This window comes from Polypterus senegalus, chromosome 12 (assembly GCF_016835505.1).
Source record: "Polypterus senegalus isolate Bchr_013 chromosome 12, ASM1683550v1, whole genome shotgun sequence".
Classification (NCBI taxonomy): Eukaryota; Metazoa; Chordata; class Cladistia; order Polypteriformes; family Polypteridae; genus Polypterus; species Polypterus senegalus.
In genome coordinates, this window is record NC_053165.1 from 130,425,410 (window position 1) to 130,441,726 (window position 16,317).

The window sequence follows — 16,317 nt, forward strand, 5'->3', positions numbered from 1 at the left end:
CTCTGAGGTGCAAGTGTGTATTCGGCACAGATATAGCCGAATGTATTGCGGCTGTTACGACATTGGTGAGACATATCGCCCGACACCAAAACGTCTATAGCATCAAGCTTACTTACTGTTATATTGCTACATATACTATACTTTACTGTACTGATACTATACATACACACTGACTATCTATATTAACCAAATGAGCAGGACTGGTGTATGCAAGCCACCTTTATTGCATTCTGAGACAGCATCAAGCTCGTTCAGAAACAGTATGTGATGGGTAAATTTTGATGTGATATTCATGATCAGCACCCAAAAATCTATAAGCAACACCCAACAGTGATCAAGAAGCAAAAACTTTGTTGTGCAGTGTAACAAACTGCAGTGATTCAGGCAGGATAGAGTGTGCAGACAAAAATGGTGCCCTGGTGCTTCACCAGTCACGGCTTTATGTGAGAGTGGCAAGGAGAAAGACACTGCTAAAACGCACACACACAGTTTACCAGAAGGTACATGAAGTCAGCTAGAAAATGGTTCTAAAGTCTGATGATTCTTAAATTGAGGAGTATACATATCATCTTTAAACACACCATTCCCTTTCATGGAGCATGTTAACAGCAACATGGTGAAGCGTGGAGATGCAAGATAAAATGAATGCAGGAAAATCTTGGAGGAAAACCTGGAGTAGAAGATTTGTTTTCAAACAATCCAGCAAATGCAACAATCCCAAGATAAAGCTACATGGGAATAGCTAAAAACAACAATGTTAATGTGGAGAAGTGGCTTAGTCAGAGTCCAGATTTCAGTCCAATTGAGAATTTGTAGCTGGACTCTTCGCTAGCAACCCCCATGCAACCTGACAGAGCCTGAGCAGTTCTGTAAATAAGAATGGGAAAAAGTGTAGTCTCTAGATGTACAAAGCTAATAGAGACCTGTTCTCATGGCTGTCATGGCTGCCATGGCTGCCAAAGATGCATCCATTAAATAGTGATTTACACTTGTGGAATCAATTATTTTGTGTTATTTTAGATCACATTGCAAAGGTCTGTTTTTACTTTTGATATTAAAAACAATTTTTTGTTGATCAATGCCAAAAAAGCCAAAGTTACTCCACTGTGATCCAATGTTGTATAACCACCAAAGGGGTGCATGAATACTTTTCATAGACACTAATTTGTGCTTTTCAATCAGTTTTTAATGGAATTGTTTAGAGTGTTCTTTTCTCTTCATTGTGTCAATTTGGCCATCATACTGACTCACCATAAGCTGGACCTTCCAGATAAGGTACATTTATTTTATATACTCAATTAAAACTCCAGACAGGTGATCTTCATTGAACTAATTATGTGGCCTCTAAATCCAATTGACTGCACCAGTGGGTGGTAGTGGTTGTGGTTATGGTGTAACGGTGTCCGGAATGTTTTAGTGGCACACTTTGAACCCTTAATACCAATCAATACCACGGTCGATCTGAGTATTGTTGCTGGCCATGTGCATCTCTTCATGACCACAATTTACTCATCTTGTATGACTAATTTCAATACGATAAAGCACCATGTCACAAAGCAAATTCGTCTCAACTGGTTTCATGAAGTTGAGTTCTGTGTTCTCCAGTGGCCTGAATCTGAACCCAATAAACATATATGGGATTCAGTAGATAAGGAGATTCACAGCATGGACCTGCAGCTGAAAAATCTGCAGAAATTTTGTGATGCACACATGTCACCATGGACCAGAACATGGACCAGAATCTTTCCAACATCTGGGGAAATCCATACCATGAAAAACTGAGACTGTTTTGTGAGCAAAAGGAGGTCTTACACAATATTTGTAAAGTGTTCCTAATAATAATCTCCTGGAACCTCCGCCTTATCATGGTGGAGGGGTTTGCATATCCCAATGATCCTAGGAGCTCTGTTGTCCGGGGCTTTATGCCAAAGGTAGGGCCACCCAAGGCAAACTGGTCCTAGGTGAGGGATGAGATTAGGAGCGGTTTAACTAAACCTCCTATGAAGAGTAAAAAATTTGGATGCCGTTTTCCCTCACCCAGACGCAGGTCATCGGGGCCCCCTTCTGGAGCCAGGCCTGGAGGTGGGGCTCGATGGCAAGCGCCTGGTGGTCGGGCCTGCATCCATGGGGCTTGGCCGGGAAGAGGCAACGTGGGTCCCCCACCCCATGGGCTTACCACCTATGGGAGGGGCCAAGGAGGTTGGGTGCAATGTGAGCTGGGTGGTGGCCAAAGGCGGGGTCCAATCCTCGGCTACAGAAGCTGGCTCTTGGGACATGGAATGTCACCTCTCTGAAGGGGAAGGAGCCTGAGCTAGTGCGCAAGGTCAGAGGTTCTGGCTAGATATAGTTGGGCTCACCTCAACACACAGCTTGGACTCTGGAACCAATCTCCTTGAGAGGGGCTGGACTATCTACCACTCTGGAGTTGCCCCTGGTGAGAGGCGCCGAGCAGGTGTGGGCACACTTATTGCTCCCGACTTGGAGCCTGTTCATTGGGGTTTAGCCTGGTGGATGAGAGGGTAGCCTCCCTCCGCCTTTGGGTGGGGGGACGGGTCCAAACTGTTGTTTGTGCGTATGCGCTGGAGTTTGGCGTACCCACCCTTTTTGGAGTCCCTGGAGGGGGTGCTAGAGAGCATACCTTCTGGGGACTCCCTTGTACTGCTGGGAAACTTCAATGCTCACGTGGGCAATGACAGTGAGACCTGGAAGGGCATGATTGGGAGGAATGACACCCGATTTGAAACTGAGTGGTGTTTTGTTATTGGACTTCTGTGCTCGTTATGGATTGTCCATAACAAACACCATGTTCAAGCATATGGGTGTTCATATATGCACTTGGCACCAGGACACCCTAGGCCTCAGTTCAATGATCGACTTTGTGGTCGTGTTGTCGGACTTGTGGCCACATGTCTTGGACACTCGGGTGAAAAGAAGGGCGGAGCTGTCAACTGATCACCATCTGGTGGTGAGTAGGCTTCAATGGTGGGGGAGGATGCCAGTCAGGCCTGGTAGGCCCAAACGTGTTGTGCGGGTCTGCTGGGAATGTCTGGCAGAGTCCCCTGTCAGAAATAGCTTCAACTTCCACCTCCAGCAGAACTTCGACCACGTCCCGAGGGAGGTGGGTGACATTGAGTCCGAATGGGCCATGTTCATTGCCTCTATTGTTGAGGTGGCTGACCGGAGCTGTGGCCGTAAGGTGGTTGGTGGCTGTCGTGGTGGCAATCCCAGAACCCGTTGGTGGACACCGGCAGTGAGGGATGCCGTCAAGCAGAAGAAGGAGTCCTACGGGACCCTTTTGTCCTGTGGGACTCTGGTGGCAGCTAATAGGTACCAGCAGGCCAAGTGGAATGCGGCTTTGGTGGTTGCTGAGGCAAAAACTCAAACATGGGAGGAGTTTGGGGAGGCCATGGAGAACGACTTTCAGACGGCTTCGAGGAGATTCTGGTCCACCGTCCAGCATCTCAGGAGGGGTAAGCAGTGCAGTGTCAACACTGTATATGGTGGGGATGGTGCACTGCTGACCTTGACTTGGGACGTTGTGGGTCGGTGGGGGGAGTACTTCGAAGACCTCCTCAATCCCACTAACATGCCTTCCAATGAGGAAGCAGAGCCTGGGGACTCTGAGGTGAGCTCCCCCACCTCTGGGACTGAGGTGACCAAGGTGATCAAAAAACTCCTTGGTGGCATGGCCTGAGGGGTGGATGAGATATGCCCGGAGTTCCTCAAGTCTCTGGATGTTGTGGGACTGTCTTGGTTGACATGTCTCTGCAACATCGCATGGACATCAGGGACAGTGCCTCTGGATTGGCAGACTGGGGTGCTGGTTCCCCTCTTTAAGAAAGGGGACTGGAGGGTGTGTTCCAACTACAGAGAGATCACACTTCTCAGCCTCCCTGGAAAAGTCTATTCGGGGGTCCTGGAGAGGAGGGTCCATCGGATAATCGAACCTCAGATTCAGGAGGAACAGTGTGGCTTCATCCTGGTCGCGGAACAGTGGACCAGCTCTACACCCTTAGCAGGGTCCTGGAGGGTGCATGGGAGTTTGCCCTACCAGTCTACATGTGTTTCGTGGACTTGGAAAAGGCGTTCAACCGTGTCCCTCGGGGAATCCTGTGTGGGGTGCTCCAGGAATATGGGATACTGGACTCCCTGATGAGGATTGTTCGGTCCCTGTACAACCGGTGTCAGAGCTTGGTCCGCATTTGAATCCATTTCCAGTGAGAGTTGGACTCCGTCAGGGCTGCCCTTTGTCACTGATTCTGTTCATAACTTTTATGGACAGAATTTTTAGGTGCAGCCAGGGTGTTGAGGGTGTCCGGTTTGGTGGGCTCAGGATTGGGTCACTGCTTTTTGCGGATGATGTTGTCCTGTTTGCTTCATCAGTCCGTGATCTTCAGCTCTCACTGGATCGGTTCACAGCCGAGTGTGCAGCGGCTGGGATGGGAATCAGCACCTCCAAATCCGAGACTATGGTCCTCAGCCGGAAAAGGGTGGAGTGCTTTCTCAGTGTTGGGGGCGAGATCCTGCCCCAAGTGGAGGAGTTCAAGTATCTCGGGGTCTTGTTCATGAGTGAGGGAAGAATGGAGCGTGAGATCGACAGGCGGATCGGTGTGGCGTCCGCAGTGAAGCGGACTCTGCATCGGTCTGTCGTGGTGAAAAAGGAGCTGAGCCGTAAGGCAAAGTTCTCAATTTACCAGTCGATCTATGTCCCTACCCTCACCTATGGTCATGAGCTGTGTGTAGTGACTGAAAGAACGAGCTCAGCTGAATACAAATGGCTGAAATGAATTTCCTCCGCAGGGTGTCTTGGCTTTCCCTTAAAGATAGGGTGAGAAGCTCAGTCATCCGGGAGGGGCTCAGAGGAGAGCCGCTGCTCCTCTGCATCGAGGTGAGTCAGATGAGGTGACTCGGGCATCTGATCACGATTCCTCCTGGACGCCTCCCTGGTGAGGTGTTCCGGGCACGTCCAACTGGGAGGAGGCCCCGGGGAAGACCCAGGACACGCTGGAGGGACTATGTCTCCCGGCTGGCCTGGGAACGCCTCGGGATTTCCCCGGAAGAGCTAGAAGAAGTGGCCGCGGAGAGGGAAGTCTGGGCATCTCAGCTCAAGCTGCTGCCCCTGTGACCCGATCTCGGATAAGCGGAAGAGGATGGATGAATGGATGGTTCCTAATAATATTCTCAGTGAGCGCAGAGCATTAGAACATTAGAACAATCTAGACAAGAACAGGCCATTCAGCCCAAAAAAGCTTGCCAGTCCTACCCACTTAATTCTCCTAAAATAACATCAAGTCGAGTTTTGAAAGTCCCTAAAGTTATACTGTCTACCACGCTACTTGGTAGCTTATTCTTTGTGTGTATGGTTCACTGTGTAAAGAAAAAATTCCTAACGTTTGTACAAAATTTACCCTTAACAGGTTTCCAACTGTGTCCCCCTGTTCTTGATGAACTCATTTTAAAATAACAGTCTCAAAGCACTGGACTAATTCCCTTCATATTTTTAAACTCTTCAATCATGTCTCCTCTTAATCTTCTTTTACTTAAACTGAAAAGGCAAAGCTCTTTAAATCTTTTTCATAATCCATCACCTGCAGCCCTGGAATGATCCTGGTTGCTCTTCTTTGGACCTTTTCTAGCGCTGCTATGTCCTGTTTGTAGCCTGGAGACCAAAACTGCACACAATACTCCAGATGAGGTGTGACCAGTGTGTTATAAAGCTTGAGCACAACCTCCTTGGACTTGTACTCTACACATCATGCTATACTGTACACCTTAACATTCTGTTAGCCTTCCTAATGGCTTCTGAACACTGTCTGGAAGTTGATAGTGTCCACTAGAGTCCACTAAAACTCCTAAATCCTTCTCATAAGGTCTACTCTCGATTTTCAGATCTACCATTGTGTATTCAAACCTAACATTTCTACTTCCTACGTGTAATACTTTACATTTACTAACATTACATTTCATCTGCCACAAATCTGCCCAAGCCTGTATGCTGTGCAAGTCATTCTGTAATGCTATAACAGATTCCAGATTATTTGCCAGTCCACCTAGCTTGGTATCATTTGCAAACTTAACCAGCTTGTTACTTATATTCCTATCTAATTCATTTATATAGTGTATATTAAAAATAGCAGCGGCCTTAGCACTGACCCCTGTGGAACACCACTCATACAATCAGCCAATTCTGATAAGGTTCCTTGTACTATCACCTTGTACCATGCTTTCTGTGTCTGAGCCAATTCCCTACTCATCTACAAACATCACCCTTAACTCCCACTTCTTTTACTGTTAGTGTACATGGGGTATGGAACACAAACAGATCCATAATTTAAATCTATATATTTGTGTGTACACACGCATAAATACATAAGTAAAAAGCAGTATTCTGTACTTTTGCCTCAGAGTCATCGCAAGTTCAAATGGTTTGAGTATAAAACAATAATGGTTATTTTGACCATAAAATCTTGATACTGCCTATAACCCAAGTGGCATTGCATCTGCCTTTTACCTTTCGACTTAAAGATGGTCAGAACATACTGTAGAGAATCACTGCTTCTTCCGGCTGAACCCAGGTTTGATTACCAAAAGCCTGCCAGAGAATAACAATCCAGTTTTGACTCTAGAAAAATGTCCTCCTACAAGATGCTTTAACTACAACCATCAAAGCACACAAATATGGACTCTCTGTCCAGGTTACACAACGTATGCTAGTTTCCCAAAGATAATGCTAACAAGATACAAGGTGTCCAACAACATAACTCTACTAGCATACCCAAGCTTCTCCACCTTGGCTAAAATGAGCCTGAGTGTACAAACAACCAAAATGGGACTACTTGGCTTACTCTCCATGACAGAGTGGCAAGGGAGGACCTCAAATTAGATCTAAGTCTTCTTTGGATTGTGTGAAGCAAGTCAAGGTAAGAATGCTACTTGGCCTTTGAAAGGATGGGTTGCATCAGAGACTTCAAAGCAAAAGAAGATCTAGGAGTTTAGCCAATATATTTTGGAAGAAGTACTCTCAGCTGCTTTTTGAGTGGCTGAAGACTGTTTATAGGGACAGAGTGGTGCGCTATTATATCCCACCAGTGCAAAAGGATGGAAACAGTCAGTTAGCAAGTGTTGCAATACATTTAGAGGGTCCTATGTGCCTCCACAAAAGAAAAGGCAACCTGTCTAAAAGGTCTGCTCCATCATTTTAAACCAAAAATGTCTGCTGAGGGTAAGCATATCAGAAAGTAGGCTGGTGTTAAACATAACAATCGATTATAACCTGAAAGGCAAGCTTCCAGAAGCAAATGCACCTATACTCTCCCAGGGTGCAGATATTTTCCATCCTGAATGCAGCAGGAATTTATAGATTAAGAGAGACCTGATCCAAATGAAAAATATACAATTAGGCCCCAACTTTTCAAATTAACAGTAAACTGTTTTAGGTCCTATTGGGTTTCTGTTGGGTAGCCAAGATTTATTGCAGATGATAGCATCCATTACTAATTAAACAAACCAATAATCAGCACTTACCATCAATAATTCTTTTCACCCTCCAGATGCGCAGTGTGATGATAAGACTTATGGCATCCCAGGGGCTGCTGGGTCCATTTGCTACAGTAGAAGCCACCATTGGGGCTAAAGAGAGGACGATTACAGCACCATCAAAAACCTGAGAAAGAAAGGTAAAGGCAGCTAGTACTGCATTGGAGGGCCCTTGTTACTATTACTGATAATCCTTTTTCTGCATAATTGTCAGAATCACAGGTAACTGGAGTCTACAGCATAGCTCAATTATTAATTAATGGACAAATATTGCTGGGCTCCATTTATGTTAATTAGGTTCAAAATGATACAACTTTTTTTTCTATCTGTTCAAATATTTTTAAACACATACAAATAATTGAAATGTATACTCCTAATTGTAAGGCGACAGTCTTGAAGAGGATGCCTGTCTACTGCAAGCCTCTCTCACTTACACATTCATACTCACTCTGGGGCAGTTGGGAATTGTTAGTTAACCTAACAGCATGTCTTTGGACAGCAGAAGTTGGCATGAGGAAACCAACATGAACAAAGGAAACCATGTAAGCTTGAGACAGAAGAAAAGAGAATATGCTGTTCCACACATTTTCTGATAAACCTGCTATACATATCATTCTTGGATTTAGTTTTAAAAATGTATGCATAAAGTTGAATCAACTCGATGCAACTCACAAAAAGAGGTACATTTATACTAACTTATCAAATCAGAAAGTAAAATGAATTCTCATATGAAATAATACTGCATAATACAAGGCAAAATAGTTCAACTTGCCTGTGTTATAAAGAGAAGTAATCAACAGAACTACTGCATTTGACTGTGCGTTGGTTAATTCAAAAAAAGAGGTGGTTAGCCATTTGTAAGTTAGGAACATATTGAGAAAGACCTACATGTAGAACAAATATTCATTGATTATGATAGATTAGCATTGGGCTATTTTGGTTTATTGATTGCATGAGTAGCAACTTTTAACTGACAATGACCATCAAAACTGACATTGCACTGCCAATACCATACAAAAATAAGCTTATTTTGATGCAGTGCCTGATCCATTCTTTCTCTCTTTTTGGAGATCTATTTTTTATCAACTGCTTGGAATCAGTATCTACAACACTAACGCATACACCTTACTTGTTACTAATTAATTTGTTTACTATTTGTACCTGCTTCATTTAAGTCAGGGACATTGGAGCATTACCATATCCTTATAGTATCAGGAACATAGCAGGAATCTTCCCCTGACAAAGCACATGCCTATCAAAGGCACATAAGCATGTAAATGTGTTCATATAGTCACTAGCTAACTTAACAAACACAACTTTTAGACATGGGAGAAAAACTGGAATATTGAGAGAAAAAAAATAATCCAGGAAGAACATATCAACTACAAACAGATAATGATCTAGAATTGTGTTTGAACCCAGAAGTCAGCACCCCTAACCACTGTTCTGCCTTATTTATCAATTCACTGTTAAAATATGAAGGAACTCAAATGGGTGACTACAGCCTGATCAGAACTTGATAGACTGTTCTTTTCAAACTCTAGTCATTCATTTAATATTATATTCTTGAAATGAGATAAATGCACAGCCACATAAAAATGTCTTATTTACAGTGACTTAAAGTACATTGTCCTAATTTCTCAGAATATGATAATTAAAATGGCAGTGAAATTGGGTAAATACAGTAAAACTCCATTGATATTCTAAAGGTGTGTTTTCTAATATAGGGATCTGAGAAACCATAGCCTACTAAGAACAAGGCAGGAACCAACCCTGGATAGAACAATAATTTATCACATTGTCTGACATACACATTCATTCACCTTCATGTTTGCCCTGTTTAGAATTGCTGATTAAGAACCTTTTTGGGATGGAAATTTGAATACTATGAGGAACATGGAAAGAGAAAATGTAAAGCTTAACAGGCAGCACAGGAGCTGAACCTAAGATCTCAGGGTTGAGAGGCAGATGTTCCATCAATGCCACACAGCGCCATTCCAAAAAATGGGAAGCCTTTTATTGCTACCAGCTGGTTGCGTAGTTATCAGCTCTGTTTTCTTTTGCAGACATCTATACGTTGAATGCCTTGCTTTTTTGATTTTTGCATTTTAATTGTCCATTGCCCTCAGTATAGTGTAGGGTTTGCAAAATCAGTCCTGAAGAACCGCAGTGGCTACAAGGCTTTTGTTCTATCCTGATTGCCCATTTACAAACCAATCTTTTCCAATAACAGATCTTAATTTTATGGTTTGTTAGTGTTTTCATTTTGCCATGTTAGGTCATTCTTATGTCACAGATATTTTGCTTTCCAAGGATATCATCTAAACTATTTACAGCCAATCTATAACAATTTATAGTGAATAAGTAATTCTCAGACATTCGCTTTTTACCTCTTCAGTTTCCTTCCAAATATTTTATTAAACCAGATAGTTCACGATGAATACACAGAGGTGCAAATGGAAACAAGTTAGACAGAAAACTGTTGGCTCCTTTGTCATTTGAATTTTTTTGAATGCTAATAGTGAACAATTAAAAAGCAGTGAATGCAGCTGTTTAGGATTAAAACAAGGAAGCAAGTGTGGGAATCCTAATATGTGAGACAACTACAATGAAGCTTCAACAACAATAATTCCCTTGTAGTGTGTGCCACATGTACTATTGGTCTTTTGTTAGTTCACCCTCTCCTTAAATATATACCTGGGAAGATGGGTTGATGTGGGTTTGCCTCTTTGGAGATCTGCACCTTTAAGGAGGAGACACCGTGCAGAAAGTTTGCCTAAAATGGATTTAACTCAGAAAGGTCTGAGGAGAGAGAGAGGGGAGACATCTGGAAGAGAGGCAAGGAGCAACAGCATACTAGCGTGGGAAATCTGAAACCGAAGCCACCTACTAGAAGTTGGATTTGTGTCCAGATTTACAAGCAAGATGCGTCTCAGAAAGTAAACCTTTTTGTTCTTGAGCTCTCAACTCTTTTAGTGGTAGGACAGAACGTTTATATTATTTGTACCGGCTTGCGGGAGATTCCTTCATGCTTCCATTGATCTCTCACAGATCAGTAAGGACTGTAAAAGCAGACTGTTATTTTTATGCCAAGTTAAGAATGGCTATTGCATTGTGCACTCTAATTTGTTCATTTCCAGCTTTGTTTTGGCAATGTATCTGTTGTTTGGGTTTGTGTTGTAAAGTATTTAGTTTTAGTTTAACACACATTTTTACACTGTTGTTCACTGAGTACTGGCCTAGTATTTGTGGTGAGTAAGTTAAACAAGAATGACTGAATCCCAAACAGATTTATCTTAGTCAGACTCCTAGGGTAGCAGTACATCCTTCTTATTATTAATTTGGGTTGGAACAAAAACCCTTCAGCCACTACAGCCCTCCATGATAGACTTTACAGATTCTTGCTCTAGTGCTGTATTGAGTACTGGGTGACTGACTGAAACTGCTTGCTTAACTAATGTTTAATACAATCAAAGACTGGAGAGCACCTTCAGATATTTTCATCTTTTTTCACTGTAGCAGTATTATTAAGGACACTGCTGTAAATTGCCTCCATTCTTCTATTGTGAGATGCAGGGCTGTCCAAGAGTGGTGTGTCCTGCATGCACTTTGAATTCTTCAAAAGAGCAAAAGGCAGGGGCACCAGTGCTAGAGAGAAAGACAAAGAGAAGGGTGTCCTTGAGAGAAACCTATATGTGTAATTAGTGTGCAAGAAGGCAGGTGCCAGGACTTCCAGATCCTTACCACTGAGGAGCAGGAAGTATGGATAGTGTAAAACAGAAAGAAATGACAAGACCTCCTATTTGACAGGTAGCAGCACCAGCCAGGAAAGCTGCAGCCAGATTGCTTATTCAGGAGTTAGAAGTTAGTTGTGAATGCTCATTCCCTGCCAGTACTTCTTAACCTAAGGGGGCAGAACACAGGAGGAACAACAGAATAAGGGAATAGTTAGTGTACAGACTACATAAAAGATCCAACTCTTTAGGAACAAAAGAAGACTAAGAAGTAACATCAGGTACCATTAAAGGAAATTGCACCCTGGTGCTTTGTATCAAACATCGGTAAGTCCCAATGATATGATTAAAGCAGCCTCACAGGAAATGAAGAACTGTTTGGGACCAAGTTACATCTAGTGGATGGAAGAGGTCAGCAGTAATGGAAAGAGAGACAGAGAGGTGGACAAAGTTGGTAAGTCCAGCCACTGGGATGAACAGTCATTGGGTTTTATTTTTTTCTGCTATACTTTGTGGCATATTTATAATATTTATAATTTATAATAAACATATTTTCAGATAAAAAATATAGCCTGTGTATTTCTTTTAACAGCAAGTAAAAAAGTGACTTGGTGAAAATGGGTGCCAGTTAGAGACATTGCTAAGTATATTTTTTACAAAAGAAATACTTCTATGGTTTTGTTAAAATATGCAGTTGGAAATAAGCTGTGCAAATAGAAAAATAACTGAAAGCTGTGCTTTTGATAGATGGCATTTGCTATGGAGCAACATACAGGAGTGTGTTAGCTGGATTTGAATTTTAAATTAGGCATCAAGAAACAGCATACTTTAATGTAATAAATTATTTTTTTCAGCAGTAAATTAAAACCTTCATAATATAAAATATCATATAAATATAAGCAAGTAAAATAGCATAAATCTGTACAATTATGTGGAATTGGCATTTTTTGTGACTATTGGATTTGGTTGAGTTTGTTCATAGTTGCTTGTATGTGGGAACAGGGATAAGAGGTAAGCTGGTCTATGTGCTCAATTAAATAAAATATAGTTTTATATTTTAATACACTCTTGTTTGTCATGGCACTAGAGAGTATTGATGGGTTGGTTGGACGTGCAAGTAAGAATTTCACTCTACTCGGTACATGTTACAATAATACTACTATTACTACTGCTACAAATGCACATGAAAAATGGCCATGTTCAGTTCCCAATAAAAAATATTAGATGAGAAAGCTGACTTTCTTTTCATCAGGGTGTAGTTAACTTTACCTTTCCTGTTATGTCACCTACCTAGGCACCTATCTACCAACAATTTGTATAGAATAATACTATATTGTACATAAGGATATATTTTATGTGACAATTGTTTTTAGCTTGTCCTTGTAATAGTTTCTCCATCAGTTTCAACTAACAGGTTAAACTGAAATTATTAAATTTAATCAATTTCACGGTCAAATCTAAAATCAAACTTTCATGTAAAGTAGCCCACCAGTGTAGAAAAAAGTTAATTTTGAATTGTCTTATGTTAATGCAAATATATAGGTAACACTTTAGGTGAGGTATGGTAAAAAATGCATCTGTTACTCATTTCCTTTTATGTAACAAGACCTTAACAAAGGCTTCTTTTGGTTTTCATAACTCTTATCGAACATCAGTAGATCAGTTACTCATCTCTGTGCAGTGTGGCATTTTCACATGATGGTAAAATTACTTGTTAATATTGTAAAAAAATACAAAGACAAGATAAAGGTTTGGAGTGACACCGCGTCACAAAAATAATAAATGCTTTTCAGAGAAAAAAACGTCTCAGTAGGCATGCGTCTGACAGTAGACTCTCCAATTTGGTGACACCTCCAGTTAAATACAGGCCAGACAAGAAAAGGTGGATCCAGGTGGCCAAACACTGATAGTGGTGTCAGAGCTGGTAGGGTTGTCAATCATTTGGTCATTAGTATAAAGTCCTATCCTGTGGATCGGGGAGGAATTATCACCACCCGAACTGTTAAGCTGTCCCTAATGAGCATGTATGTGACACTATGAAGGATTCAGAGGTGTGTGGTGAGAGGTAGATGGTGAAGTGCAGTTTTTAAATAAATAATTGTGTCCCAGAGTGTACAAGCTCCATTCGGGTATGGGTGTTTGCGCACACATGTCGCTCCAGGTTTAATTGGGGTGCTTCGTTGATTGCTCACTCACGTGCAAATGCGAGTGGATCGGTCAGGTGCCTCATTCACGCCTCAGATGAAGCCAAGTATCATACCTGCACCCATTCAGGCTATATAAAAGGAACCTGCACGATAGAGAGGGGATAGAGGGTGAACAGAAAGGACAGAATGAAAAGAGAAATAAAGAGAGACTGAGGTTAAAGAGATGGGCGAAAGAAGGTAGGACGGGGAGAAGAGAGCTGGTGCAAGAAAGAAAAGAGGAAGGCAGCCAGGAAGAGTATCAAGAGAGGAGCGTGTGGCCACTGCTCAAGAGGAGACTGAGGGACACTCTTGCTGAGCGACTTTGGGAGCAGAAGTGACCAACTGCTCTAGGAGGGATCCATTGTAAGGCAGAGGAATGGCAGCAAAAGTCAGAGAAAAGAGGCTCAAGCAAGTTAAAGCGATGGCTGTGCCTTTTGGTTGGACATATCCTATGGCTGCAAGAGCCCATCAGGGTTAGCAGAGGAGACACTGATTTTAAGAAGGATGCACCAGAGCTCATACATTTTTATAGAACTGCATTCTAATGTCTATATAAACGTAGGGAATTCCAGTTTCTGTATTACATCCTGTCTGAAGATTGGGCCTGAATTACTCAAAAGCTTGCATATTGTAATCTTTTTAGTCAGCCAATAAAAGGTGTCATTTTGCTTGACTTCTTACTACAATTTATAAGTGTAAACCCACTGTAGAACAGTTGAGTTGCCTACAAAGTAAATACTTGTTTTTGCAGTGAATAATCATATTTGTATTTTGTAACTTTCATTTAATGTAATTATTGTGTTTTTGTGCAGATTGGCACAGTAGCACAATAGGTAGCACCGCAGCCTCACGGTTTCAACAGATCAAAATCTTAATGGAGTTTACATGTCGGCCCTGCGCCTCTTTGGGGTTAATTCCATATCCCCATGGCATGAAAGCTAGGTTAATTGAGAACATTGAACTAAGCTGGTAAGAGAGTGTGTGTGTGTGTGTGTGTATGTGTGAGAGAGAGAGTGTCTTATAATGTCTTGGCACTGTGTTCAATATTAGTTCCTGATATCGCTATTATAGGCTCCATAATCCTGAAATTGGTTTAAGCATATTTATTGTAAGTGATATTTTCTTACGTTGCGATAGCAGTATCACACGCATGTACTTGGGTGACAACTTGAAGGTCATCAAGTAGTGATATCACCCTGAGTCAACAGTTGGCGCTAGTGCCTAATGCTTCTCCTCCTTTTCCTTAACAGATTTGATGACCAGTAGCCCAGTGATGTCACTTCCAGGCCATGAACCCCTTATCCCACCTCTTCTGATTTGGCTTCCTTTTTTAGGGGTTCCACCACCAACTAGATTTAGGCTGACTGTTGGCTCCCATCTGAAAGGATGTTCTCTGAATTCATTCTTTTTTTCATTTTATCATCAAATATATGGGGTTCACCTTATGGTGCCCCAATCTTTTATAATTTCTTTGTGTTTTTTCTTACAGCAGTCACTCATAAACATATTAAAAAATGTCAGAATCTGTAGGCTTTGTAAATTGAGACTTAATGTGAAAAAGTTAAAAGATTAATGTGTTTGTAATTTTGTATCATGAAGAAAATGGTGAGAGAAGAATAAAAATAATATATTCAGAGCAGTGTTTCAGTGACATGAAACACTGAAACACAAGAAGTTTGCAGAGACAAATGCAGAGACTAATGTTTATGCATTGATCTGATTATATATATATTTTTTAAGCAAAAAATTAGAAAAGGAGCTTACCTCCACTTTATTTTCTATGTAATCCCAAATGCCTAGCACCACAATCCTGAAGACTGTCTATAACAAAAACAAACATGAAAATTTGTTATAAAATAGTTAAACATCCATCCATCCATCCATTATCTAACCTGCTGCATCGTAACTACAGGGTCACGGAGGTCTGCTAGAGCCAATCCCAGCCAACACAGGGTGCAAGGCAGAAAACAAACCCTGGGCAGGGTGCCAGCCCACTGCAGGATAGTTAAACAACAAATACATTACTATTTATCTGTTGTTTCTTAAAATTAAGAACCTGAAAACTATAATGTACTTTTGTTTTTACTGTACGGGACTTCTGACACTAGTGGAGAATGTGACTTTATCTTTTATGTATTACTGGGTATGTATTTTATGGAAACACTAATATTTATATAAAAATGATTCTCCTTGCATGCATTCAACTGGCTTTTTTATTTCATTATGGACCACTACACAAAAAGCACAAATATTCATATGGCAATAATGATAATAAAAATAATACATTTTATTTATATAGTGCGTTTCTCATGTTCAAGGTGCTTCACTGAGTCTCAGAAAGAAATAGCAGGTATAATTAACACTGGATACAAATGTTCCCAGAATAGAACATTAAAACAGACAGATACTGGATACACAAAGCGTTAAATAAAATAAAAGACAATAAACCAGAGAAACATACTAAATTCAATACTAAAAGAAAAGCCTAGCAGATAACATTGTTCGTGATATAACACACACACACACAAATTATATGCCTGAACAGAGAGGGAGACTGAGAGAGGAGTCAGAATGGCAAGTTAAGTTAAAGGCCTTCCTGAACAGATTCATTTTAAGTTGTTTTTTTAAAAGAATGATTGGAGTCAGCTGATCTCATTCATTTCAGAAGGTCATTCCAAAGTCTGGGTGCTATGGAGCTGAAGGCCCTGTTACCCATAGAGTGCAGGTTAGTGTGAGGCACAACAAGATTACCAGAATCAGAGGAACATTAATGATGACGAGGATCACTGATGTAGTCTGGTGCAAGGCCATTTAAAGCTTTGTAGATTAATAATGGAAATTTATATTCAATTTTGTAAAGC

General features: G+C 41.4%; 1 protein-coding gene across 3 annotated transcripts in view; it reads right to left on the bottom strand.

Moving 5' to 3' along the window:
* tmem266 (transmembrane protein 266) overlaps nt 1–16,317 on the bottom strand; it is a 505,213-nt gene that overhangs the window by 152,265 nt on the left and 336,631 nt on the right. For all 3 annotated transcript variants that reach the window (XM_039773428.1, XM_039773427.1, XM_039773429.1), the window contains exons 6-7: nt 15,221–15,277; nt 7,525–7,663 (exon numbers count right to left, since the gene is read on the bottom strand). In XM_039773428.1, coding sequence (XP_039629362.1) covers nt 7,525–7,663; nt 15,221–15,277 — 196 coding nt within the window. The remainder of the gene's footprint in view (nt 1–7,524; nt 7,664–15,220; nt 15,278–16,317) is intronic.